Source organism: Cynocephalus volans, chromosome 3, assembly GCF_027409185.1.
Source record: "Cynocephalus volans isolate mCynVol1 chromosome 3, mCynVol1.pri, whole genome shotgun sequence".
NCBI classification, from domain to species: domain Eukaryota; kingdom Metazoa; phylum Chordata; class Mammalia; order Dermoptera; family Cynocephalidae; genus Cynocephalus; species Cynocephalus volans.
The window spans coordinates 25849996-25876113 of record NC_084462.1 but is presented as its reverse complement, the minus strand read 5'-3'; the positions used below and the strand labels follow the sequence as shown (position 1 = coordinate 25876113).

The following is a 26118-nucleotide window of genomic DNA, read 5'->3' as shown; positions in this document are numbered from 1 at the left end:
TGGGGCCTCTTCAGCTGGCCTGAGCCCCACTGCCGGCCTCGCTCACCGGCCAGACCTGTGGGTCTTCTCCTTCGGGGTCCCGGGTGGGCAAGAGGGATGGCATCAGGGAGGAAGTCCTCGTTCCAGGGCGGCGGAGTGCTCTGCGGGGCTGGCAGGTCGTTGTCTGGGCCCGAGGGCCGCTCTGCTGCTTCCAGCAGGAGAACCTGGGCCAGAGGAGAGCAGAGGGTCAGGCCCTGGCCGGGCCAGGGCAGCCACAAGCGTGTGCAGGGACACGTGCCCCAGGAGACCTGCAGCTGTCCCTGCTGCACATGGCCAATCCCACCCCTCAGCGGGACCACCACTCCCATTGCTGGGGTGCTCTCCCTCCTCCACCCTCTTCTGCTCCCCGTATCAGGAAAGCACCCCTGGACCCTCAACTTTCAGAGTCCCTGTGCTTGTTCGTTGTGGCCCCTGTCACTGTGATTAGGTCCCTGCTTCACGGGCAGTGGGACCAAAAGGAGGGACTGTGAGTGTTTTGTCCCCTTCACTGTCTGACTCCTGGTCAAGGAACATTTGTGGATGGATGGATGGATGGAAAGACGGATGGAAGGAAGGAGGGAGAGAGAAAAGGAGGAAGGGAGGGAGGAAGGAAAGAAAAAGGAAAGAGAAAGAAAGAGAGAAGGGAGGAAGGAAGGAAGGAGGGGGAGGGGAGGGGAGGGGAGGGGGGGGAGGGGAGCGTGGGCGCGTGAGTGTGAACAGCCTGTCTTGGTACACGGTACTTAGGAGATGCTCCAGGAAAACTAAAGGAGGCCGTGGTTGTTCAGGACCAGCCTGAACAGCAGCCCCGTTCTCTCCCCTTGATGGAATCAGGGGCCAAAGACCCCAAAGACCCAGAGCCTGGGCCAAGAGACTTTCTCCTTGATTTGAGCGCCCTGGGATCCAGCCCTGAGGCTCCGGTGCGTCCCTGCTGTCCCCAAAGAAACCAGCAGGGGGCGCTGCGTGCCCGGGATGGGCTCAGTGCAGGTGGGCAGCCCGGGTAGGCCCTGGGGCAGAGGGGGACCCTCGGACCCGGCTACTCCTGCTGATGCTGGGGCTCCCAGGGACAAACAGCTGCCCTTGCAGGGCTCAGGCCTGGGCTGAGTTTTCGTGGGGCACAGGCCAGGGGTTCCTCTGAGCTGCCCCTCACCAGTTCTGCAGTGTCCCTGTGCCTGGGTGACAGAGTCTCCGGGACCCTGGAAACAAGGTGGCTGGCTTTGGGCCCAGCCCCAGCCCCAGCAGGTGAGACCCCAGGGTGCGGGCACGTGGGGAGCAGCCGAGCGCTCAGCACCAGCGTCCCTGCTGGGCCTGCTGGGCTCAGGCCCTGCTGTGGGCGGTGAAGGCTCCTCCACCCCATGGCAGGACAAGCCCTCCAACGGCCTGGAGCTGCCCCTAGACGCCTGGCCCAGTCCAGTGGACCACCCTCACCCCCACCCCCCACCAGGGTCTCCATCGGTGCTTGGGGAGGGGGTTCCTGCCCTGTGAGCCCCCCCGGACCCCCCCCCCACCCAGGGCCACTTCCCTGAGCCCCTCCCCTTTCTGTTCCTTATAAGGCCCATGAAACAGGAAGGGTGACTGTGGGCACATCACAAGTGAGGTGGAAATAGAGGCTCAGAGACCGCAAGTGACTTGCCCAAAGTCACCCAGCGAGCAGGTGCTGGGCCAGGGCCTCATCCAGCAAACCAGAGTCTGTCCTCTGCAGCTCGGCCGTGGCTGAGGCTCAAAAAGGCACAGAGAAGGGGACGGCTTGCTCAGACCACACAGCAGAGCAGCTCGGGGTGGGCCTGGTCTCCTGCCCCGGGTCCCTGTGAGGAGGGAGGTCTGATTCCTGCTCCAGCTGCTGAGCGTCCCCTGGGGAGCTGCAGCCACTGCCGAGGCTGGGGGCTCTGGGCGAGGAGGCTGTGGCTGGGGGTGGGGCAGGATGTGGGCTGAGGAGGAGGTCAAGGACAACCGTCAGGACCTGGTGCCCCAGCAGCTGGGGGCAGGAGGGTGGATGAAGGCCGGGGGCACCCCCATTTCTGGCCTGGCTGCCAGAGACAATAGGACCACCCCCAGTCAAACAGGGAGAGCGGCAGGTTTGGGGGTGCAGGTGAGCAGTGCAGTTGGGGTGGGGTGAGTTGCAGAGCCCTGGCGGGACCCCAGATGGGCATATTGAACAGGGGCAATCCCAAGGAGAGGGTGGGGGTGGCTAGGGTGGGGGAGCAGCAGCAGGGTGGCTGGGGGATCTGGGCAGAAGGGTGCCCGGGCTCTGTTAGCATGTCCTGGTGTCCTTCCGTGGCAGGCTCCGAGCTCCCCAGAAGGGACCTGCTGCCAGCGGCCTTGCCCCAGCATGAAAGGCCTGGCTCGCTCCTTCCTGGGACACCTCCCACTCAGACACCACCACCCGCAAGGCCTCCAGACCCTGGCCACAGCCAAGTCAGAATCAGTCCCCATGGAGCCTGAGCCCTCATGGCCTGGCTGTGGCCAACCTCCTGGAGAAACGGATCCCATCACTGCCCGGGCGTGAGATCACTAGGCTGGTAGCCGTGGGTGTGGGGACACAGCCCAAGAAAACTAGACTGCGGCCTTTGAGGGCAGTGGCCCCAATGATGTCACTGTGGCCTGGCTGACTGGCCAGGACACCACCGTCCGGCCCCAGAGACCAGCTGAACTCCAAGGCTTCTCTCATGACCCTCCTGCAGGGAAGTCCCCTTGGGCTCCCTCCCCCTATCTGTGGTCCATGAAGTCAGAGTGTAAACTGAGGGGGAGGAGAGGAAGGTGGGCAGGACACTTTCCCAGTGCCCTGCTGGCCTTCTGCCCCACCTGCCTGTCCCAGGAAAAGAGGGCGGCAGGAATTACAGAGCAGCTCCTAGGCCTGGGGTCCCCGTGGGGACACCAGGGGGAGTGAAGATGGAACAGACGCTGATGGCTTCCTGGCCCCACTGCCCCTTCTTCCCTTGCTCCAGAACCTTCTTTTTGTGGGACCCAGGTGTGTGTGGGGGGGATCATGATTGGCCTGAGCCAAACAGAGCAGTCCCTTTCTGCTTGGCCAGGTACTCAGTGGCCACCTCCCCTGCAGCCAGGAGGTGCCCTACAGCCCAGTGTGGGCCCATGAGACACAAGGAGTCTCCTCCACTTCCTGCCTTTGAACATGGTGTGAGGACGTGACGCCCTGAGCTGCAGCAGCCCCTTTGTAACCGAGAAGCACCAAAAGCTAATTCACTGAGGAGCAGGAGGGGAAGACCGCAAACAGCCTGGGTTCTCGAGCCACCAAACCTGTCCCAAGTCCACCTACACCTGGGCTTCCTGTTTAAGAAACAATAGGTGTCCTCTGGAATAAGCTCCTGTTGGCTGGGTCTCTGGTACTCGTGTCCTTTCTGACACTTCAGAACAGGCTTCTTGTCAAGGGAGCGGAAGCCTCAGCCCGCAGGCTCTGGACTCCCACTCGCTATCCAGCTGCCTGATTTCTGACTCCCTGTCTGGGGTCTGCCCGCCCGGCTGCTGCCCTGGCTCTGCCTCGATCCCCGGACCCCAGCCTCTGACCTGAGTTGACCCCTGGGCTGTCCTGGCAACTAGCCCAGCTTGTCTCTCCCTTCTCTCCCCAGGCTACTGCCTTTCAGGGCCCTCTGACCCAGGCTGACAAAGCTCCTAGTGGCCCTGTCCCTCCGGGAGACACGTGGGTATGGAGCGGGCAGGTGGGCAGCTGCAAGGTTATTACCCAGACAAGACGCAGGAGTTGAGACAGGAGCCTCCCAGCCCCTGTCTGGGAATCCAGTCAAAAGGACAGTGTCTGCTGAGCGGGGCTCCCTTCCCTGGGCCTCCTCTCTACACATCCCAGACTCGAGCTCCTCCCCCGCAAGCCCTGCCCCCACCTGCTGCCCGTGCTGGGCCCCCGGAGGAGGGGGTGTCGGGGTGGGAGGGCCAGGGGGAGGGACTCCTCATGGCGGGAGGGCACAGGTGAGGGTAAGGTGGGCGGGGACAGCTGGCACCATGCCAGTCCTCCCCTGGAGCTGTGACTTTTAACACCCGTGTTGCTGGGCTGGTGCTAGGGCAAGCTGTCGGCTGCTGCTCTGCGCCAAACGACACGGAGATTTCCAGTGCTCGGAAAACGCAGAGACCCCGCCTCTTCTAAGACATCAGGTGCCACAAGTTCACCCCCAGCATCCTCCTCCTCTAAGCTTGTCCTGGTCCTGACTCAGCCCACGTGGCAGCATTTGCTCCCCGGAGACTTCTACCCCCACCCCCGGAGAGCTATGACCCCAAGGAGAGCAGCTGGCCCTCTCCCACCCCCGCCTGTGCCCGGGGGCCTGGGCTGCTGGGGGACCCTGCCCGCCCGCAGAAGACTCAAGGACAGGGAGGCCATCATGTCCTGGGGCTCCTCACGTCATGTGCTCTGCACGGGTGGCTCCTACACCTGTGTCTGTATCGGCAAGACGGGAACAGCGAGTGGCACAAACGACAGCACTAACCCTCACCCCTTCCAGCACTCGACCGCTTCCAAAGTGGGGTCCCACCACCCTCTCGCAGGTGGTTCCCAAAAGCCCTGGGAGGCTGGAGCTCTAACCCATCCCACAGGTGAGGAGGTGGAGCTCTGAGAGTCGCCCAGCTGGCGGGTGGCGGTCCCATGTATGTCTCACTCCAAGTGACAGGTCAGGCTCTCGGGACAGAGGGCAGGGCTGAAGGGCAAGGTGGGTTGTCAAGGGCTCTGCAGTGTGGATGAGTGTGTGCACACGTGTGTGTACGTCTGCGTGCATATGTATGTGTGTATTGCATATGCACGCGTGCACATCCCCATACGTGCATGAGTATTTGTGCATGTATGTGTGTGTGTGTGATGTATATGTGCATACCAGTATGTGCGTGTGTGGTGTGTGTCCTGCCCATCAGGCTTTTCTGGATGGGGGCACAGCTGACCTCAGGGCATCCAGGGGGGGGCTCCTGCTGTCAGGGGCTCCAGCCCCGCCTCAGGTCCTCACTCCAGCCTCCCTGCCTGCTGGCCTGGTTCACACCCTCCCTCCTGGGCGATGCCGCTTGCTCCAGCCAAGAGAGGGCTCTGTCTCGGGCTCAGGTGAATCCAGCCTCAGTGCTGGCTCTGCCCTGGGGGCCAGGTGACCCCTCAGTTCCTGCTGCCCCCTGATGCTCCACAGCGGCTTCAGCAGACTTGTCCCCCAGGCCCTCTAGCTAATCACCTGGCATCTGTTTTCCAGGCCCTCTGGGTGTGGAGGGGGACGGGGCTTGTTCCCATGGGGCAGAGGCTGTTGGTGGCCCACACGTACCCCTCACCCCACCCAGCTTTGGCATCTGCCTGCAGGCACCTGCAACTCTCTGCCGAGGGCTTTCTCTGGCTGCTGGAGCAGGCTTGGTGGGCTTGGGGGCAAGCCAGAGTGACAGGGAATAATATCAGGAGAAGCCGCACCCAGCGGGGGACAGGAGAGACTGCTTGGCTTTGTCACCCCAAGGTGGGCTGGCTCCCAGGTGTGCTCTACACCATCTCCCAGGGGACCATGGGAGGGAGGTCCAGGTGCCCCACAGGTAACCTGCCCATTAAACACACCTGCGCTGCACACATCCCTCCCTTCCCCTTTCCTCTCCTGGTGTTGCCTGGGGCCACCCCCAAATAAACTCCTTGTCCTTTATGGAGTCCTTCTGCCTCTAAAGTGACTCCACCTAGGACCTGCTCCTCCCTCTGTGAACTGGGCTGAAAGCTGGTGGCTTCCTGGTGGCTCTTCCCATCAGCTCCTGTGTGCCCAGCCCCACACCAGACAGGTGGCAGGGACAGGAGGAGCCAGAGCTGGGGACAGCAGCTCTGGAGGGACAATGACTTCCTCCTCTTTCCACTGACTTCTGGGAGCTCAGTGCCATTCTGCCCTGCCCACTGCAGACAGCCTTCTGCCTAGGGCCTTCAGGTCTCTGCTCTCCTGCTCTCCCCGCCCAGGAGGCTGGCCCAGCCCGAGAAGGGCCACCCAGAGCTGCCAAGGCCTCGGCAGCACCAAACCCTTGGGATCAGGCTGCTCAGGCCCGCTGGGCTTCCTGGGGCTGTGGTTTCTCCAGCCAAACCCAGCAGCAAACCCCACCCCCAGCCAGTTCCCCAGGCCCGGGCTTTCCAGCCCGTCTGACCTTGGCCTCCAGCGTGGTCAGCCGCTCGCTCATGTCGCTGAGCCGAGTACAGTTCATGCATTCTGAAAGAGAAGAGGAACCCATGTGAGGGCAGAGCACAGACCCCGGGGAGAGAGCAGCCCAGGCACCAGGAGAGCCTGTCAGCAGGCAGGAAGGCAGGAAAATCGCCAGTCATTTTGTCTGGAAAACTCCCATCCATCCTTCAGAGCCTTTTCCTCAGGCCCCTCCTCCATGCAGCCTGCGGGCCTCGGAGCCTCCTTTCTGAGCACCCACAGCACGCTGTACCGCCGTTTACCCAGCAAAGTGTCTGCTCTGTGCCAGGCACCAGGGATGCCGATAGCCTGTGAGCGCCATGAGGGCAGGGGTCCTAGTCTCTTTTGTCCATCCATGAATCTCAGTGCTTGGCACACAGGAGAGACTCAGAAAGTATCTGATAATTGACATCGAGCAGTAAATGAGACACGCTCCCTGCCTTTGAGAACCACCGCCGGGGAAGGAGACAGCAAACAGACACAGGCTGGGAAGGGCTGTGCTGGGCTGTAAGAGCAGAGCGTGCAAGAGCATACTGGGGACGCCAAAGCCAGTCCACAGGGCAGCAGTCAGGGAGGACATCCTGGAGGCAGTGGCGTCTAAGGTGAGACCTGAGGGACGCACAGTGGTTGGCCAGGTTCAGCAGAGAGAACAAACGCTAAGGCTTGGAAGGGAACGAGAACAGGGCAGGGTCTGCGGCAGCGTGGCCGAGTCAGAGCACACCTGGGGCCACCAAGGCTGGAGAGGCAGATGGGCCCTAACCCCGAGTCCTGGGAGGGGGCACAGGCCACTGACCAGAGGTCGCGGGGCAGCTGTGGGAGGGTTTTAGGCAGGTAAAAGGCAAGGTCAGATTCGCATTTTTCAAAGCTCACTCTGGCAGCAGAGTGTACAGTGGGGGGGGAGTGGCAGGGACCGGAGCCCGGAAGGCCGATTAGGAGACTAGTTAGTAAAGGCTGACCCCCCAAGCACACGTCTCCCTGGGCTGTAATTATCTAGGTCTCCCCTGAGACCCGGAGCCCTTTAATGAGGAAATAGATGGTTCAAAGCTGTTCTAAAGAGCTTTTATTGCTCTAGAAGTCAGGCGACGCCTTAACCCCTCTCTTTCCTCCGTGCAGTTCAAAGCCTGACCCTGCAGGAACCCCATTGTGGTTAAACAGACACACAGACACACATGAAGTATTTGCACAACTCAATAGCGCCCACTTGGCAGGCTGGGTCTGTTCGCCCCAGGCCACTTGGATGCTTGGAGGCCCCGTGCTCACCAGCATGGCACACGGATCCCCACGCCGTCAGCTGCCCCTGTCCTGGGAGACTTTCCCCATCGTCGTCCCTAGATGAAGTCGCCTTGCTAATTTCCCTGTGATTCCTCTGCGAGAGATGTGGGGGACCACAAGGGGTCTTGGAACCGTGGGAGCAAGAGGCTCAGGCTGTGTCTTCCCCCAAGAGGGGCTTTCTGCCCCCCAGCCCTACCTGGTTTTCAGGAAGGCGCCATGTGGGCTCGTGGAGGCCCCTCACCCCCGTCTCCCTCCCTTCTACCCTTGGCCGGGCCAAGTCAGTGGTTTGTAAGCATTTTTTAGGAACAGCACTCTTTTTCCTCTCTATAAAACCTTGTCAGTAACCCCGATACATAAAACAGATTAAAGACTGAGGTATAAACACTGAACATTAAAACAACTAGAAGAATGTGTAGTTTCCTGACTCTGGCACGGGGCAGAGCGTCGCAAAAGACAACCCATGGACGGAGGCGGTTTTCTGGTTAAACACGGTGGATCGAACACACGTTTCCCTGTAGTTTCCTCGCAAGAAAGAGGTGGTCAAGAAATAAAAAGGCATCAAATCCACAAAACGCAGAGAAAGGCAGAAAGGTCCTCTCAGCAAACAGACGATGCAAATAACATCCTGCCAGATGGGAGGCAGCCGGGCACAGAAGCAGCCCAGCAAACCGGAGCGGCCGGGAGCTCGGGGCCCCCAGGCTCTTCTGAGGCTGGAAAGGGGAGGGGTCCTCTCTGGGGACAAGGACCCGCCAAAGAGGAAAGGCTCACAGACACTGACATTTGGGGAGACTTCCAGCGAAACGGCTGGGTCCCCAAAAGGCCAGCCTCCCAGTTAACATGGCCTCGGCCAGGGGCTTTCAGTGCCTCTCTATTAAATTCAGCCAAGGATTCCTGGGCTGCTAAGAAGCCCTTAATAGGAAAGGCAGAGATGGAGATGAACAGGGTCCCATTTGTCCTCCCACCCGCCCACCCTCCTCCCCCTGCCCCAACCACACCCTCATCCACCTGCAGGCCCAGTGGATGTTCATACCACCCTGGACGATGCTGTGCTGACACGGTGGGGTGGGTGGCAGGGTGGCATGGATGGGAGTGGCATGGGTGGGGTGGCATGGATGGGGTGGCATGGACGGGGGTGGCATGGACGGGGGGCTGTCTACTTGGAGCAGAGGTCCATGAACCCTCCTGAGCCGCCATGTCCTCTGGCCTGGCCAGGATGACTATGAAAAAGTGACTCTGCAGCTTGAGCCTCAGCTCCCTCCTTCCCACATGGGGAGGCTCCACCCCACTCTGGGGCCGGCAGGAAGGGCGAGCAGGCGGCCGTGGACATGGGCGAGCTGTACATTAGAGTTCCAGCCCCACCCAGGGCACTGGGCAAACTGTACATGCTGGAAGCATTTAGGGGCCACGAGCAGAGTGTTTCCAGGGTCTGAGGCAACAAATAGGATCCCCTGCAGGGGGTAAGGTCAGCAGACGGAGGGGTCGCCTTGGGCTCTCACAGGGACCTATTTCTGGAAAGTGCTGGGCCCAGGCCCAGTTTGCTCTGGCACCAGGCACCCTGCTTGGCAGGTGGGGAGAGGCTTGGCTGTCAGCAGGCACAGGGGGTCCAGCTCCCCAGCCAGCTCAGACTCCCTGTGCCACCAGCCCGGGCAAGTGCTCCGGAACCGCCAAGTTTATGGCTCCCCTGGCATCTGTCATGGACAGGCAATTAAAGCATGTTTGTTTAACTTTCTCTAATTATTCACTGGAGTGGTGGAAACATGGAAAAGATGCTTGTGGGGCTGATCCTGCCCCCTCCTGGCCCTGTAACCAAATGAAACCCTGCCTGCCCCTCTCTGGGCCTCAGTTTCCCTCACTGAGATGCAGGTTCTAACTTTCTGGGATTCTGAGGATTCCCACGTTCCTGATCCCTTCCACAACATACTTAGGCCTGCAGATGCCTGGGCCATGGTGCATTTCCTGGTGTCCAGACCACATACAGAAACTGGGGGCAGAGGGGAGGTGAATTCTTGCCAATATGTGTATGCTGGAAGTGTGCATGTGTGACAGCAAGAGAGAGTGAGAGAGAGCACTGACTGCTTGGTGTGGTCAGTGGAAAGAGAACTATAGAGACCTGGGTCCAGTCTGCACTAATCACTGTGGAGCTTCAGATGCCTTGCTCTCTCTGCACCTCAGCTTTCCCATCTGTAGAAAGGGTTCACACGGGATCAGCTCCAAGCGCTTCAGGCTCCAGCACTCTGCTCTGCCCACCTGTGCCCTCACGCTTGGCCTCTCACTTCCAGGCTCTGGCCACCCACTGCGGGATGGCAGTTGCCAAGTCCACCCGCCATTTGCCTTGGGCCAGTGCTGCTGCTGCTGATGGCTCTGCTCCCAGAATTCAGGATCCGCCTCCTGAATGAGGCTGGGTTCCCAAGGCCTGGGCAGGAGTTGCTACTGTGGGGAAATCTAAAGAGGCGGCACGACTCCACTGTGAGGCTTGGGCCATGCGACCCCTAGGGAGGAGCCAGGGCACACAGGTGGGTGGTCCTGTCCTCAAAGGCCCAGCTCCCTCTGTGAGAGGTCTCAGAGATGGGTCTGCAGGGAGGGTGCATGTGCAGGGTGGTGTCACCAGAGGCCACTCCAATTAGGTCCCAGCTGGAGGAGATCTTTTAAAATCCACTTGGAGATCTTTAACCCTGGCCAAGACTCCTAGGCCCTATTAGGAGAAAAAAGCTCCAAGAAAGTCAATGGAGTCAGCTTCTGCAGGCACTGGCCACTTAGGTTGGCCATGAGTGCTCACAGGGACCAGAGGAACAAGAAAGTCCAGAGTGGCCTCAGTTTCCCCAATGTGGCAGAGGACAAAAGGCAGAAAAGAGACAGCATGGGTCCAACACAAATACATCAGGCACCTTTCTATCCTACTACACACAGGGTCAGCCCCACCCAACCCAAGAGGTCACCTTGGGCCATTCATTCTTCCTCCTTCCTCCCCTACTAGGCCTCTGGAGGTCACTAAGGACTTTCCTCCACTGGTGAGACTTTAGTCAACTGACCTCTTCTAGGAACACTGAACAGGTCCCACTGCCCTTAGGAAAAAGTCCTTGTCTTGGCTAGGCTTACTGCCCCCACCCACCCTGGTCTTTCACCATCACACCCTCCATCCAGGCTATTCCCTCTCCATCCAGGCCACACCCCCTCCAGCCAGACCACACCCTCTCCACCCAGGCCACACCCTCTTCAGCCAGGTCCTACCCCTCCAGCCAGACCACACTACCTGAGCTTTCCCCAATCTCCATGCCTTTGCAGTACAGCTCCTTCCTCAGGACAGTCCTACTCCCTGTCTCCTTCTTTGCTTCATGGTTCACTTCCTTGAAAATGCAGGTCTGGCCCAGCCAGAAAGATACCAAGGCAAATAGGAGGGTGACACAGCCCACCATGGCTGTTTCTGAGGAGAATGGCTGGACCCCCATTGTCAAAATTCCAGTGAGTGAGCTCACTTGAGAGCATGGTGCTAGTAACACCAAGGCCAAGGGTTTGCATCACTGTTCCAGCCAGCCACCTCCCCCCCCCCAAAAAATTCAAAATTCCATTGAGAGTGAGAAGCATCCAGGCAGCATCAGGGGTGGGAGTGTAAAGGTTGGACTGCTGTGGAGAAGAGGTGCAAGGGGAGAAAGTCTTTAAATGCTTTGATCACCTTCTAACTTAAGTGAGAATTAAGTAAAACTGTAATTACTGAGTGGTGATACCTCAGCACTCTTAGAAAGCTGGTGGCATTGGCTATTCCACACCTGACAAACCATAAAATTCCTCTCTGGAGAAACTGAGTAGTCCAAGGGAGAAGACCTAGAGATGCAGTGACTTTAGGCTCAGTGGAACCCCTTGCAAGGAAGCCCATGAGAATGGGAGCCTGTCATGCCTGTGACATTCAGCTCCCAATGACTATTAAACATGTGCAGATAGTCTCTAACATGAAAGACAAAGACCAAAATAACAAGCAGGAAAAAAATGAACTCAGAAAACAGACAATGAGTGGACAGAAGAAAACTTAAAAACAAACAAACTGGAACAAAACAAAAAACTCTATTGGTATCCCTTAAACAACAGGACACTACTGAAAAAGAACCTTCAAATATGAAAAACACACTTTTAGAAGTGAAATAAAAGCCTGATGTAAAATAGTCAGTAAGAGGATTAGAGCATAAGGAAATTTTCTACAAGGTTGAAAAAAAGGGGGTAGGGGTGTGAAAATTGAAGAGACAAAAATAAGAAAATTAAAGGATCAATCTAGGAGGTCCAACATGTGGCTAATTGGGGGTTCCAGAGAAAGAAACCAGAAAAATAGATAGAGGAAAAATATCAAAGAAATGATCCAAAAAGTTCACCTAAAACTGAAGGGTATGAATTTTCAATTGAAAGAGCACACAAAGGCCAGATGAAAAAAATAACTCACACCAGCAAGTACATTCTCAAAAATTTCAGAATCCCAGAGATTAGGAAGAAACCCTAAAAGCTTCCCAAGGTAAAATAAGGCCTAGGAAAAATTTCAGGAATCAGTACGGCATTGGACTTCTGAAGAGTAAGAGTGGAAGCTGGAAGATAGCAGTGTTCTTTTGGGGGAAGAGAATTTTCTGGCTAAGGTTCTATACCCAGGTCAACTATTCCTCAAGGTTTGAGCATAGAATGAAGGCCATTTTGGACATGTATGGCCTCAAAACATTTACACTCCACACACCCCTTCTCAGAAAGACGTTGAAGGATTTACTCCACTGAAACAAGGGAGTAAGCAAAAGAGAGGAAGATCCAAAACATAGATATGCAAAAAAAAAAAAAAAAAAAAAAGTTCAATCTGGGAGAAAGATCAAGGAGTATCCTGAGATTGATAATGATGGAATGTCACATGATGACAGCTGTTCACAACCAGACCACATTAGACTGTGACACCATGTCTAGAAAGGAAAGCATCTGATGTGTGTGAATGTAACAAAGGGAGAATTAAACTTCTTTTGGAAAATTGGGGTGAATTAGTAATATGCCAAGTGATTCACATCTATGACCTTGCGTAGAAAACTAGGCAAATGAAAAAAATGAATTATTAACTTCCAGGAAAACGAAAAGTCTAAAGAGAAGAAAAGCATCTTGGTATACTACCAGAATCAGCTGAGAATATTACTTACTTTGCTGTAATTCTCCATCCATTGCCTATTGATCTAATCCAAATTGTGATACTATTATTTGGGAGGGTGGAAAGAGAAGATGTGAAGAATGAATCAGGGGTTAAAGAAAGAACCAGAATCTTCCACAGGAGGAAGTCAACAGAAAATCTCTAAGATCAAAAGAAAAAACAAGGGAAACAGCAACGTGTAAATGTATTATTTAGCACTGTGGAGATAAGGTCCAAAAAAAAAATCTTGGCTAAAGGGAATGAAAATTGGGAGTAGACAGGGGTACAGGGGACTTCTCTTTTCCATTATAAGCTTTAAAGGACTCTCTGACTTTAAAAAAATGTACATAATATAATTAAAATTTCTAACTGGGTAAAAACATGGAACATGCTCATGATGCTGTGTAAAAAATACACAAAATTATATCTATATTCTGTTTATAATTATATAAAAGATGGATAGTCAGGAAATAAAAGGGAACATGGAAAAATAAAAACATCACAGTGGTAAGATTAGGGGTGAGTTTTCCCCTGGTTTTTCTAAAATTTCTGGGTGATGTTATATTGATTTGGCTCAGTTTCCTGGTCTAAATATGGGGCCAACCATCCCTACCTTACTAGGGATGCTATGCAGGGTGGGAAGAACTCAGGGGAGAGAGAGGTGTCTGTCCTAACCTTGGTCCTTTATCTCAACCCCTGAGATGCAAAACCAGCTTCTAACAGTCGGTCCTAGGGGGTGACCAGCACCTGGGTCCCTGGCTTATTCCCAACTCTGAGCTCCTGATGGGGTGACCCCTCACCTAGGGGCCACTGATACTTTGAGGGCAGCCCCTTGCTCCTTTCAGGAACCCCCTGCCGCTCCTAGAGCACATGGCTTCTGCTTCCCATTTGCATGACCAAGCTCTGGCCCCACATGTCAGCAGGTGCACAGTAGGCTTTTAATAAATATCCATGGAGTAAATAAAACAGTCAGTCCTCAGGAGTCATTTGCTCATAGTTCTTAGTGTTATGAACAGGGCAGGAGCAGACCTTGGAAATCATTTACGTGTAGGGAAATTGAGGCCCAAGAGGGAAAGAGATTTGGTCAAGATCATGGCCTCACGGCAGATGAGCCACACTTGGTCCCCAGTTCTCCTCTCTCAATCCAGGGCCCAACCACCCACCAGAGCCCACAGTGCGCTGGGTGGATTAATCGTGCCTTTTTACTTTCTGTGTTTCTGATGCTTTGACATCTGGGGCCTTGCTGACCCTGGAGAGACTGGACCTCTCAGGGCTGGCCAGTTCCTAGGGACATACGCAAACTAACCAGTGCAGAGCCCACACTCTCCAACCACCTCCTTTATCAAGCTCTTACACTCCGGGACACTATCCCCCTGCCCAGATCACCCTGGGGTCAGGTTCCAGACAACTAGGGACAGCAACTGCACCCCAGAGCCACCTGAAATTATTCAATACCCAATCCTAAGCCCATTCACCCTGCCTTGCCTGCTCCTTCCTGCAGAAACCACAACAGAGGCCGTTGCCCCTCTCCCTCTGCCTCCTGGCCCACCCTGCTGCTTCCCCGTGTGGCCCTGAGTAGAGTGCTGCGCCTCCTGATTCTAGGGATCTGTGAGTATGAACTTCCTCATGAAGAACCTAGCTAGGGCAGACCAGGAGGGTTCCAAAGAGGTGGCACCTGGGCTGAACCTCGATGACAACAATGATGACAACCAGTACTGGGAACAGCACGTGCTGAGCCCTTGCTATGTGCCTGGCCCTTCACACCTGCGCTTTCTGTGTAAGCCTCTCAGCAACCCTGAGGCCGTGCTAGACTGTTATTCCCATTTTGCAGATGGGAAAAGTGAGGCACATGAGGTTAGGCAAATTTGCTAAAAGTCTCCCAGACAGAAACTGACCCAAAAGCACACGCTCTTTCATCTTCATCATGGAACTATTTAAGGCCTGGCACAGCAATGGCTGGTGCAGGAAGCAGACCGATGGTGATGAGCCCTGAGCCCGACAGCATGGAGCAGGGGGCTGAGTTGGGGTGCAGGCCAGTGTATCTGCTATTGCTTCCCCCCAACCCTCACTTCTCATCTTCGGGTCAATGCCTGAGCCTTCACTGGCCACCTGCCCAAACAGGACTCACTCAGGTCTCTGGTTTAAGTTCCCGTAAAAGGTAGGAACCCAATTTGCCACCTGTGTCAGAGACACGGGAAGCAAGCCAGCTGCAGGCTGGAGTTCTCAGAGTCTACCTGGGGTCCCCAGGTCCCTGGGGCTACCAGGGCATGACCTTTCTAAGTTCCTCCAGTCCTGGTGTTCCCAGTTCAGCCTGAAGCTGTTACACTGAACCCAGCCTCACGGGTACCTGAGAGGCTTGTGCCTGGAAAGTCACCTTTCCAGTTAACTTCTAGAGAGACCCTTCTCCCAGGTAATTGCAGACTGGATTTCTGTAAGTCATAAACATCAAGGAGGGACAGTGGAGAGGACAGGGTCAAACTGAGGGTGGGGTCTGTTCGGTGCCTGCCCTCTGTGCTCTGACACATGCCAGCGCAATGAGCCCCATCGGGGGCCAGGGAGCCCGCTGGTTGGAGATAGCTGTGGCTGTTTGCCAGGCACAGCTGCTGGGCTCATGGACTGCACAGAATAATTAAATTCCATCCTTTTCTATATCAGGGGTCATAGACAAGACAAGATTTTTCAGGAGCTTCTGCCAGGATTTTTTTGAAGAGTTCCTTCTTGGAGAGGAGCAGCTTCGCATGCACGTTCTCACTGTGGAAACACAAATCCCTGAAGGACCAGCTGTGTTGAAACTTGGAACACAATCATAGCCGGCCACCTCCAACCCACGATCACCTACATCAGCAGCTCCAGGACTGTGGGACTTTCTGGTGATGTTCAGAAACACCACACAAGTGAAAGAAGCAACACTGGAGAGTGGAAATGATCACCAGTGTTAATCAGGCACCTTCTGGGTGAGAGACACAAATACCCCCCATACTGCCCTCCCTTTGCTAGTGAGGAGGATGAAACTCAGAGGGGTTTAGCAACATGCTCAAGGTCACAGATTGTCAACTAAAGGCCAGAATTGAAACCCAGGTCTTCCCTTCCCATGGACTGGTCTAGGTGCCTTGGCAAGGGCAGCAACTCTCAATGGGCTGTGAAGACAAGTGTCTGCATGATGGCTGGGCCTGGCAAAGTCTGTCTGTGACTTCTGCACCCACAATGGCCCTGGGGGCTTCTGGACCTGGCTGGCAGAGTCTATCTTCCCCTTCTGTACCTCCATATCCAGCCCAGAGTTCAAGGTTGACACACCAAGGTTGGATCATTCCCTAAAACATTTTTCCCCCAACAAAATCTAAAGAGGAATTATTGGAATTATTAAGTCAATTTAGCAAGGTCACTGGGATACAAGGACAGTTTACAAAAATGAACTGTACTTTTATACGCTGGCAACAAACAAATAGAAAATAAAATTTGAAATGATACCATTTACAAAAGTATTATAAGGTATGAACCATGACTATATCATAGCATAAGGTATGAACTATAAACTAGGACTAAATCCACTGAATGCTACAAAAGATCACTGAGAGAAATTAAAGAAGAACTAAATAAATGGAAAGATATACTATGTTCATGGATTGGGAAACTCAATATTGTAAAGATGTTAATTCTCCCAAGTTGATCTAGAGAGTCAATACAATTTCATTCAAAATCCCAGTAGGATTTTTTCCTTGTGGAAATTGGTAGGTTTATTCCAAAAGGCATATGAAAATACAAAGGTCTAAGAATAGTCAAGGCACTCTTGAAGAAAACAAAAGTGGAAGATGTATACTACCAGAATAGAGACCTACTATAACACTATAGTATTTAATATACTGTATTACTGGTGTAAATATAGATAAATAGACTCACACTTATATTGTCACCTGGTTCATAAAAACACACAAATGTCACACAGGAAAGACAGACTTTTCTGTAAATGATGCTAGGTCATTGGACATTCAAACAGAAAAGAAAAATAACAGAATCTGATCCCTGGAAAGTCCATCAATTCCAGATGAACTGTAGACCTAAAGGTAAAAGTTAAAACAACACAGCATTTAGAAGAAAACACAGGAGGCTACCCTCATGATCTCAGAGTAGATGAGATCTTGAGATGAGATCTGCTTAAGAGTAGAGTTCTTAAGCAGGACACGAAAAGCACTTACATTAAAGGAAAATTGGATGTAGTTGGTCATATTAAAATTAAGAGTTTCTTTTCACTAAATGACGCCATGAAGGGAATGGAGAAGCACATCACCAAGTGGAAGAGGATTCTGGGAGTACAAATATTCACGAAATAAAATACCTAAATGGCCAATGATCGTGTAAAGAGGGGCTCAGCTTCTTTAGCCATACCAGGGAAATGCAAATTAAACCAACACTCCCACACACCCACCAGAATGACTAATATGAAGGAGACTGACGATTAACTGTTTAGAGAGATGTGGAGCAACTGGACCTCTCATACGCTGCTGGTGGAAGAGCCAGTGGTCCAGCCGCTTGAAAAAACTGTTCAGCATTTTCTAATACAGCTGCATATAGGCCCACTATGACCCAGCAATTCCATTCCTGGGTATCTTTCCAACAAAAATGAGTTCACCAAAAGGCATGCACAAGAATAGTTCATGGCAGCACTGCTCATAACAACCAAAAATTATTAATAACCCAAATTCCATCAATGGCCAAATAACACATTGTATACTCACAAAATGGAATACCACCCAGTAAGAAGAGTCAACAAACCACGTGCCATGGCATGGATGAACCTCACAAACACAATGTGGGGTGAAAGATGACAGATCCCCAAAAGCACATACATACCAGTCGATTCCGTTTATCTAAAGTTCAGAAACAAGCGGCAGAGTCGAAGGTGTTGGACTTCAGGTCACTGTTACCCTAGGGAAGAGCTGTGGTTGAGCAAGGCAGGAGGCGGGCTTCTGAGGTCATGACAATGTGCTTTCTTGATGTGGGTGCTGGTTATACAGGTACGGACAGTTTGCGACAAACGTGAAGTTGTTCTAATCATCCTAAAACTCCAACCTGACCCTGTCACATTTCAGTGCTCCCCATCGCCCTGAGGACGCACCCACCGCTGTGGGCTACTTGTCATACTCTGAGCATTCCTCACTCTTCTAGGCCTTTGGTCATTGCCTGTCTTATTATCTCATCTAGAAATGGCTCCCGACACACCCCGTCAATCAGCTAACTCCTACTTAAGCACCACCTCCTCCGGGAAGCCCTCCTTGAACATCTCAGGGGGACTCAGGCACTCACCTTCCCACTAATTGCCATGTGCCGTGTGCAAACCATGCTTACAGCTCTCGGTACCCTGGCTAGGATAACTTTTTGTATACCTATCTGTCTTAGTCCATTTTGTGCTCCTATAGCAAAATGCCTGAGACTGGGTAACTTCTAAAGAACAGAAATTTATTTCCTCACAGTCTGGAGTTTGGGAAGTCCAAGAGCAAGAATCAAGATCAAGCAGCTAGGGCTGGCTCGTGGCTCACTCGGGAGAGTGTGGTGCTGATAATAAGATCAAGCAGCTGGCATGGACCTTCTTGCTGCATCATCCCATGGCAGAAGGCAAGAGGGCAAGAGAGATAGACGGGGTCCAAACCTGTCCTTTTATAAGGAACCCACTCCCATGATAACGGCATTAGTCCATTCATGAGGGCAGAGACCTCATGGCCTGATCACCTCTAGAAGGTCCCACCTTTTAAGACCATTTCAATGGCAATTAAATTTCAACATGGGTAAGGGTGGAGACAAACATTCAAACCATAGCAGCTTCTTCCGGTGGGCTGTGAACTCCTTCAGGGAGGGGGCCATGTCTCATTCATTCCTGTATTCTAAAAAAATGGGGCGAGGCATATTCCCCTATCACATGGGGCTGCAAAGAGGCTGGTGTGTCCTCTCAGAAAGCCAAACAAGCAGAACTGGAAGGGGATCCCCTTACTCCTGCTTTCTCCGACCTCAGCTCGCTGTCCAGGGGGCTGTGTTAATGCTTGGGGCCTGCGCTGGCCAGCTGCAGGTCTCTGAGGGGGGCCCTGTCTGCCTTCCCCACCCACCTAGGGCAGGTCTGGGTAAAGCCCCTGCCCCAGGCTGCCTGCCGGGGAGCGACTGGCGGCGGTGGGGGGCAGCGGAGGATCGGGCTCCGGCTGTCCTGGAGTCAGCGTCCCTCTCTGGGAGACACCCCTGTGCTGTCTGGCTGTCTGGCAGGAGCAGCAAGGACAAGGAGGACCAGGCTGTCAGCCAGGGACCGCTCGCAGGCCTGCTGCAGGGGCGGAGACTGCAGACCTGTGACTTGCTGTTTAGGCCCCTCCAGGTGCTCGAGAACGCCAGCCAGAGCGGTAAACTGGGGTCAAGACTTCCAAGTCAGAAACACAGGAAAGGCGGCAGTAGCAGGTGAGGGTCTCAGACTGGGTCATTATGTCTGGGCCTAAAGAGGAGGTGGTCAGGGCCCCCCAGGAGCACAGGCAGGGGTGGGGCCGGGGTTCCCGCTCCGTCCTCCCTGCCCTGCCCTGCCCTGCCCTGGAGGACCTCAGGGGACCAGGAGGGAGGTGGGGCTGCTCTTCTGCAGGGGAGGCCCCGGCTGTCTGGCCCGGGCGCCCTGAGGCCACTCTGTGCCAGGAGCTCCGTCCCTGGGGTGGGAAGGGCGTCTTGCAGCCCCCTCGGCAGCTTCCTCCGCTGCGGCCACGGCCAGAGAGTGCGGAAAGGGCTACACGGTGGCCCCAGGGACCTAAGGAGGAGAGAGGACGACTGTGATGCTGAAGTTCATTACACTCGGGCTCGTGTCCTCAGGGGAGGGGAGGAAGGAGAAAACGCTCTCTTCTGACATCAGGAGAGCCTGAGGCCTGGCCCGGTGGAGTGATGTGGGTCTCCATGAAGATAAACAGAAGATGGCCCCTCACGTTCACGGAGCAGACGTTGTTCCAAGTGTTAAACCTATGCTAATGCGCCAGGTTTCGTGTAAAGTCATCTAATTCCAACAACAACCGATGAGGTAGGGGCCATTATTATCTCCATTTTACAGATGAGGAAACTGAGGCACAGAGAGGCTAAGTAACTTGCCCAACATCACACAGCAAGTAAGTGCCAGAGCCTGATGCAAGCCCAGGCAGTCTGGGGATGGCACCTGAGCTCTTTGCCGCTTTGCCGGCCTGCCCCAGGGACGGGCCTGCTGAGAGGCCTGGAGTTCCACGGGGCTCCTTCAGGCCTCACTCTTGATGACTTCCTTGGTATGGTTATAGGGACATGTCTTGCCCTTGAGCAGCTTCAGCGGGGGGCCCGCAGGACCAGCAGTGGGGCCACGCACCGGGAGCTGTGCTGTGCGTGCTCAGGCAGGGCATAGCTCTCTCTGGGCCTCAATTTCCCATTAGTCAAATGCAGGGAGCAACTCTACGCTCTGTCACTCTCCAAGTCAGTGACAGTAACTGGAGCCAGGAGGCCCAGTGGCTGGGCATCCACCTTTCTCCTCTCTCCAGTGGGAAAAGGCGCTGGGCTTTACTTCCTTCGAGCAGATGGATCACATCACAGCAGCTCATTCGCAGGCTTCCGTGGTGAAACATGATCCCCTATGAAGCAGTCTGGGGCCCCCGTGGCTGGAGCAGCAGCCTGTCAGCCTGGCGGGGTCCAGGCAGCGCTGTGTTGTGCAGGATGAGGAGCCAGATGCCAGTTGCATCCCAGCTCATCTGCTCCCTACCAGTGGGCCCTCAGTTTTCCTCCACATTAAAATGGGGCAATAGTTCCAACCCTGTGTGGCCATGAGGTCCAGTCCAGACCTTTGCCGTCAGCGTGGGGAGAGAGCTGTGGCTTTGGGTTTCCACTGTTTGCCCAGGGAGGATGTGCAGGAAGGGATGAGCTCTCCATTGTACGCATGCTGGACAGAGGCAGCTGCTGCTACGTGCAGAAGCCCCCCAAGAGCATCGTGGGGCTGAAGATGGGGGTCTGAGGGTCTCAGGGCACGCTCCTGCACCAAGTCCTCTGAATGCTCAGCCAGGGACAGCACAGAACACAAGGTCCTGGGGGACCCTCCCAGGCTCCAGGCAGCAAAGAGCTGGCCCTCTGGGCATTCAGACTGCTTTGGGGAGCAACTCATTTAGAAGTACCCGGCTGCCCCACACTCTCAAGGACAGGACACAGTGTACAAGGGACCCTTGTGCCAATCCCTCCCAGGGCTCAAGTGCAAGGGGCATCGAGTATGGAGGTTGGCACACACAGTTCTGGCTGTGCGTGCTCTGCTGTACTACGCTTTCAGTTCATTTTCTCATCTGCAAAACTAGGGTCTTGAACTAGACATTGTAGCATTGTTTGAATACATGAAGTGACATTTGGTCTAAAAGTCCATGCCACATTCTAAAGTGTTGCTAAGTACTTGGGGGGACGGAAGGAGCTGTGAAACAGAAAGCCAGATTGTGAGTGAGGCTTAAACTGGGTAGAGACCCCCGGGAGCAGGTGTGGCGAAAGAGACTGAATGAGACCCCTGGGCACGGCTGTGCCGGCAGAATTTAGTAAACAGCTGTTTGAGTGAAGCCAGGTAACTGAGGACTGAGAAGAGGGGACTTAGGAGAGAAGAGTGTACAGTTAGAAATTATAAATTGTCCCTAAGTTAAGTGCTGTCTCCTTGACATCCTCTCTCTACCCCATGAACTGCCAGACTTTGAGTCCTGGATCCTGGGCTTGGACCGTGGTCTTCCCGACTGCTCCTCCGTGTTGAGGAGCCAGCCTTAGCAAGCGCTTTCCTTTCAGTTAACGCTGGCCGCTGTGACCGTGAGAGTAACGCGAGCCGCAGCCCTGAGCATCTGAGCATCTCCCGGGCGTTCCAACCCTTCACGCGCATCCTCACCAGAGGTATTGTGACTCCTCCTTTTACAGATGACAAAGCAGAGATGAGAGGTGATGAAGTCGACCCAGGTCCCGCAAGCGGCAAGGGGCAGGAACCCAGATCAGGCTTCAAAGTCCACGCCCTTTCCCGAGCAAGTCTCTGCTTCTCGTTGCTTTGGCCGCCTTGGAAACCTCATGAGCTGATGAGTTAGAACTGGGACGCCAGGAGAGCTCTGGAGAAAGGCGCATGAGCTTTACTGCCTAGATTCTGTCGCCTAGCAGGACCACTACAACCTTGTCATGGCCGTGTCACCTGCCAGACAGATGACCTGGCAGTGAGTATAACTCACCCCTGGACAGGTGAGCGTAACAGGTTATAGCAGGTCTGTTTGATTAGATTAACATATAGATGTTAACCTATGTTAACACCATCGGCACTGTTCCGAACAGGCGGTGGAGGGGCTTTCCTTCAGACTGGCCATGGCTGGGAGAAGTCCCCATAATCAACGGCACGAGCACAGAGGGGTGCAAATCCTGCAAGATAAAGTGCTTCTCGGCCTTTGTTTGGGGACAGATTGAGGTCCCCAGAGCTGGGGACGCTTGGATGAGGTCAGCTATGTTACAATTTGCTCAGTGGAGGGATTTCAATTCTTCCAGGAATGTCCCTTAGGACTTGAAGGGGATTTCATCACAACCAAAATAAGTGATCTGGTCTCGGCAGCTGTTTGGGGCATAAGAATACTGGGTGGGGGAGAGGGTCATCTCTGCGTATGTTTTATCTTTCGGTGATTCTGCTGCTTCTCTTGGGTGGATTTCTGAGGTTCAGGTTGTTAATCTGAAGTTATTGTTTGAAACGTTCTTACCCTTTTTTCCTCACCCACCCAGAGAGAAATCATAAATCTCTCCCGGGTCCCACGAGGCTGGCAGCCGGCCTTATCTGGGCCTGAAAGATGATACCAGGAACAGCCGAGGGAGAGAGCTCCTGACTCCTGACCCACTTGGACATCTGGAGCCGGCGCTGCTGTGCCTCTGTGGCACTGGGACGGCATCCCTCTCAACAGGGCTCCAGCCCACGGTCAAGGTTCAGGGGCCGTGAGGCAAAGCCGGCAGTCCCGCACCCTCCAGACCCAGGAGGGACCCCATCTTCCTGCAGCACCTGTGGTCAAGGCTCTGGAGGAGGTGGTGAGTTCTCAGGGGAACAAATGAGGTCCCCAAAAATACAGCAAGGGGAAGAATCTGTGGCCACTGGGATTTTGGAGGGAAATGGTAGCAGAGCTTTAAAAACAAAAGACAAAGTCACTGGTTTGGAATGGGACAGTCAGTCAGGGGAAGAGGGGCCCCAGTGACCAGCCCTGCATCTTCTTGTATGGACACATGCTCCTGGGCAGGTCCCTTCCCCTCTCGGGGTCCCTGATCCTTTGAAGGCAAAATGAGACCCCAGGAGGCTTCCAGCTCTGTTGGGAACCATCTGGGCTCCAGGAAAGACCTTGGTCTGGTCGTGGGGCCACCTGCCTTGTGATGGCTGTTTAGGGGAGCTGGGAGGTGAGTATGGGGGCTCCCTCTGATGCTGGGCCTCCCAAGGTCTCTGCCAGAGGCTGAATCCCAGGCTGGAGAAGGGCTAGGAGCAGCAGTTATCAAACAATATTTTTAAAGGGAGTAAGTCTTTTTCCCTCAACAAAAATTGCTTCCCGGACTCTGATAAGTAACAAATCAAAGAGAAGCTGCTCCGACTGCAGGGCCCGGGGGCCTGAAGCCCCCACCACTCACGACCTTCTGCCCCTGGGCTCAAGGTGGTCAAGAGACGGGCAGGTCTCGGTGCCCCCTCCCTGGGTTCCCAGACACCCAAGGGAGCAGCATGTGGGCAAGATCCAGTCACGTCTCTCGGGGATGTTGGGCCCACACGGAAGCTGCCTGCTTCATGGCGTTGGGAGGCTCAGGACTGACATACTTCTGAGCGCAGAGGGGCTCCCACCACACCTACCCCTCAGGGGCCGCCATCCCCTGGTCAGCTGCCCCCTCCACTCCTAGACAAGAGCAGGTCTGGCTGGACTCCAGGCCCACCCGGCCTCCTGTCGAGGTGCGGCGGGGGGAGGAGGCAGGGAAGGAAGGATCCTGGGGCAGGTGAGGGACACGCTTTGACTCTCAGGGACTGCACCTTTCCCAGCAGGAGGAGGTTGTCATGGCAGCTAAAGTAGCACTTGACGGGCACTCCCCCCACCAGGCACGGACTTAAGTGAGGATGGATTTTTCCTCTAATTGCTTGTGTTTTCCAGCCCGGAAGATCACTCGGACAGAATCTGGTTCTTTCTTAGAGACACTTCCCCTTTCTTGACCCCACCCCCAAATAGTTTAAAGCACATTTGAACAACGTGCAGGTGTTTGCGCAGGGTTTACAGTGGTTGCCTCATAGTTTCAGGCTTAGTTGTCTGTCTGGGCCCTGCCCCTGACAAGCTGTGTGACCCTGGGGAAGTTACTTAAACTCTCTGAACTGCAGTGGCTTTGCCCATAAGACAAAGATAATCAAGGCTACCTCTGAGATAATGCAGGGTCAGCACGGCCCCTGTCTAAGAAAGGGTCGTGGTTGTTTGTACTCATATAAAAAGCAAGTCCCTCATCCAGTTGTAAAGACAGGAAGGGTCTTAGAGTTATCTCACCCCACTCTTTATACAGATTAAAAAACAGATCTGGGTGGTAAGTGGCTTGTGGTCACAGTCACACATTTGAGTGGTGCCCGACCCAGGGCTAAAATCCAGCTCACCCTCCTGGGGTGGGCACCTCATTACTCCCCCTCAGTCATTTACACCATAGTAAGAACGAGCCCTTACAGTACCACGGAGGACAATAAGCTTCACAAAGCACTTTCTCACCCACCTCTCCTTCCAGGACAGCCTGAGAAGGTCGTGTTGTCCCCTCTATGAAGGAGGGAAGAGAGATGGTCCGTCCCAGAAAAGGGAAGAGAGGGGGTCCGAAGTCCGGAACTGCCAATTCTCCTTGACCAGAGGCACGAACTGTGCGCAGCTTCGAGGAAGGGGACAGGAAGCCGCCTCTGCTCGGGCACAGAGTGTCCCCTCTACTAGGTTGTGGCTCCCATTGGCCTCATTTTTTGGCACCCGGATGCTGGTCTGGAGCAACAGGGGAAGCTTCTACCCCACGGGCAGGGCTGGCATCCACACGGCTCCTATCCCAGGCTTCTGGGAGCTCAGCTGGACTCACCAAGTGGCAGATGAGAGAAGATTCCCCCAGAAGCAAAGGCATTGCAGGGGAGGTGGGGGACGGCCAAAGGCTGGTCTCAGTGTCTGACGCCTGCTCTCTGCTCACAGCTGGGCTGGAGCGTGGGAGGGGCTGGGAAGGGAGCCCAAATCTCTTCCCTTCGGCCTCTCTGAGCCTTAAGGATATGGTGGTGAGAGGTGGAAAGCGGGGGTGCAGATTCTTTCAGGGGAAGGGTCTGTTCAAGGGCAAGGGAGGGCCGTCTGGTTGTGTCACCTCACATCCCCTTCTCCGTCTCTCCTGTCCCCCAGCTGTGCAGGCTGGGCCCAGGCGCTGCAGCCAGAGGCACATCTGGTTGCCTGAGATGGGGCCCTGACACCAGCAGATTCCAAGGAAGCAGTCTCAGAGGCCTCCCAGGCCTGGGCTAGGACCCAAACACCATTGCTTTTCCGGCCACTGCTCACTGTCCCCTGCTCTCTAGGGCAGCCCAGCCAAGTCCTGCAGGACAACAAGAGTCAGGAATGAGCCTCCCTGGTGGGGAAGGGGCTGCCTCCAGTGTCCTGACTCTTCTAACACTACCGTTGCCCCATACCCGGGGCCCAGAGAGGCAGCTGACCAGGACTGCAGCAGCTCTGCCAACCAGGTGGGCGTGAGATGGTACCTCCTTGGCCTTGGAATTTGCAGTTTCCACATCGCTAATGAGGCTGAACATCTTCTGAGCCATTTCTGTTTCCCCTTCTGTGAAATGCCCGTTCATGTCCTTGACCCATTTTTCTATTGGGTTGTTCTGCCTTTTTCATATTGATTCGTAGTTGTCCTGTATTTCTGATACCAACCCGTTGTCAATTTTATGCTTTGCAAATTTCTCTGCCCTGTCTGTGGCTTGCGTTTTTGCTTTGATAACACTGCCTTTTGTTATATGGAGGTTTCCCAACCTATTTACCTTTCATTCATTTAACTCAACATCTTGCGCCAGGTTAGGACCTGCAGGGCAATGCTGAATAGAGGTCGTGGCATCTACCTCCGAATCCCATTCATGACTTTAAACATAGGCTTCTAATGTCTGGCACAAGCACCAAGTTTGCCGTGAGAGGCAGTAGCTGGGGTCTATGGACCAGGAAGTTTCTTTCTCTTCCTAGTTTGTCAGGAATTTTCATCATGAATAGGCTTTGAATTTTATCAAATGCTATTTTCTTCTAATCTGTTCATGAGCTGAGTTGCATGAATAGATTTTTCTCAGGCTGGCCGGTTAGCTCAGTTGGTTAGAGCACTCTGTTGTTACACACGGTCAAGCATTCGGATCCCCATACTGGCCAGCCGCTAAAAAATAAAAAAGATTTTCTAAAGAACCCTGCTTGTTTAGGATTATTACTTTTTTGTGCACTGCTGGATTTGAATAGCTAATATTTCATTTTGGGTTTTTCACCTGAAGCATTTATAGCTCCAACCCAGGACCAATACTTGGTGGTAGGGTAAATTTGAGTCCTGAGCTTGTGGGAGGTAGAAGCC

General features: G+C 54.3%; 1 protein-coding gene across 2 annotated transcripts in view; it reads right to left on the bottom strand.

Annotated features, from left to right (window-relative positions):
* COL26A1 (collagen type XXVI alpha 1 chain) overlaps positions 1-26118 on the bottom strand; it is a 176413-nt gene that overhangs the window by 11692 nt on the left and 138603 nt on the right. For both annotated transcript variants that reach the window (XM_063091788.1, XM_063091789.1), the window contains exons 4-5: positions 6112-6173; positions 47-203 (exon numbers count right to left, since the gene is read on the bottom strand). In XM_063091788.1, the coding sequence (XP_062947858.1) occupies positions 47-203; positions 6112-6173 (219 nt within the window). The remainder of the gene's footprint in view (positions 1-46; positions 204-6111; positions 6174-26118) is intronic.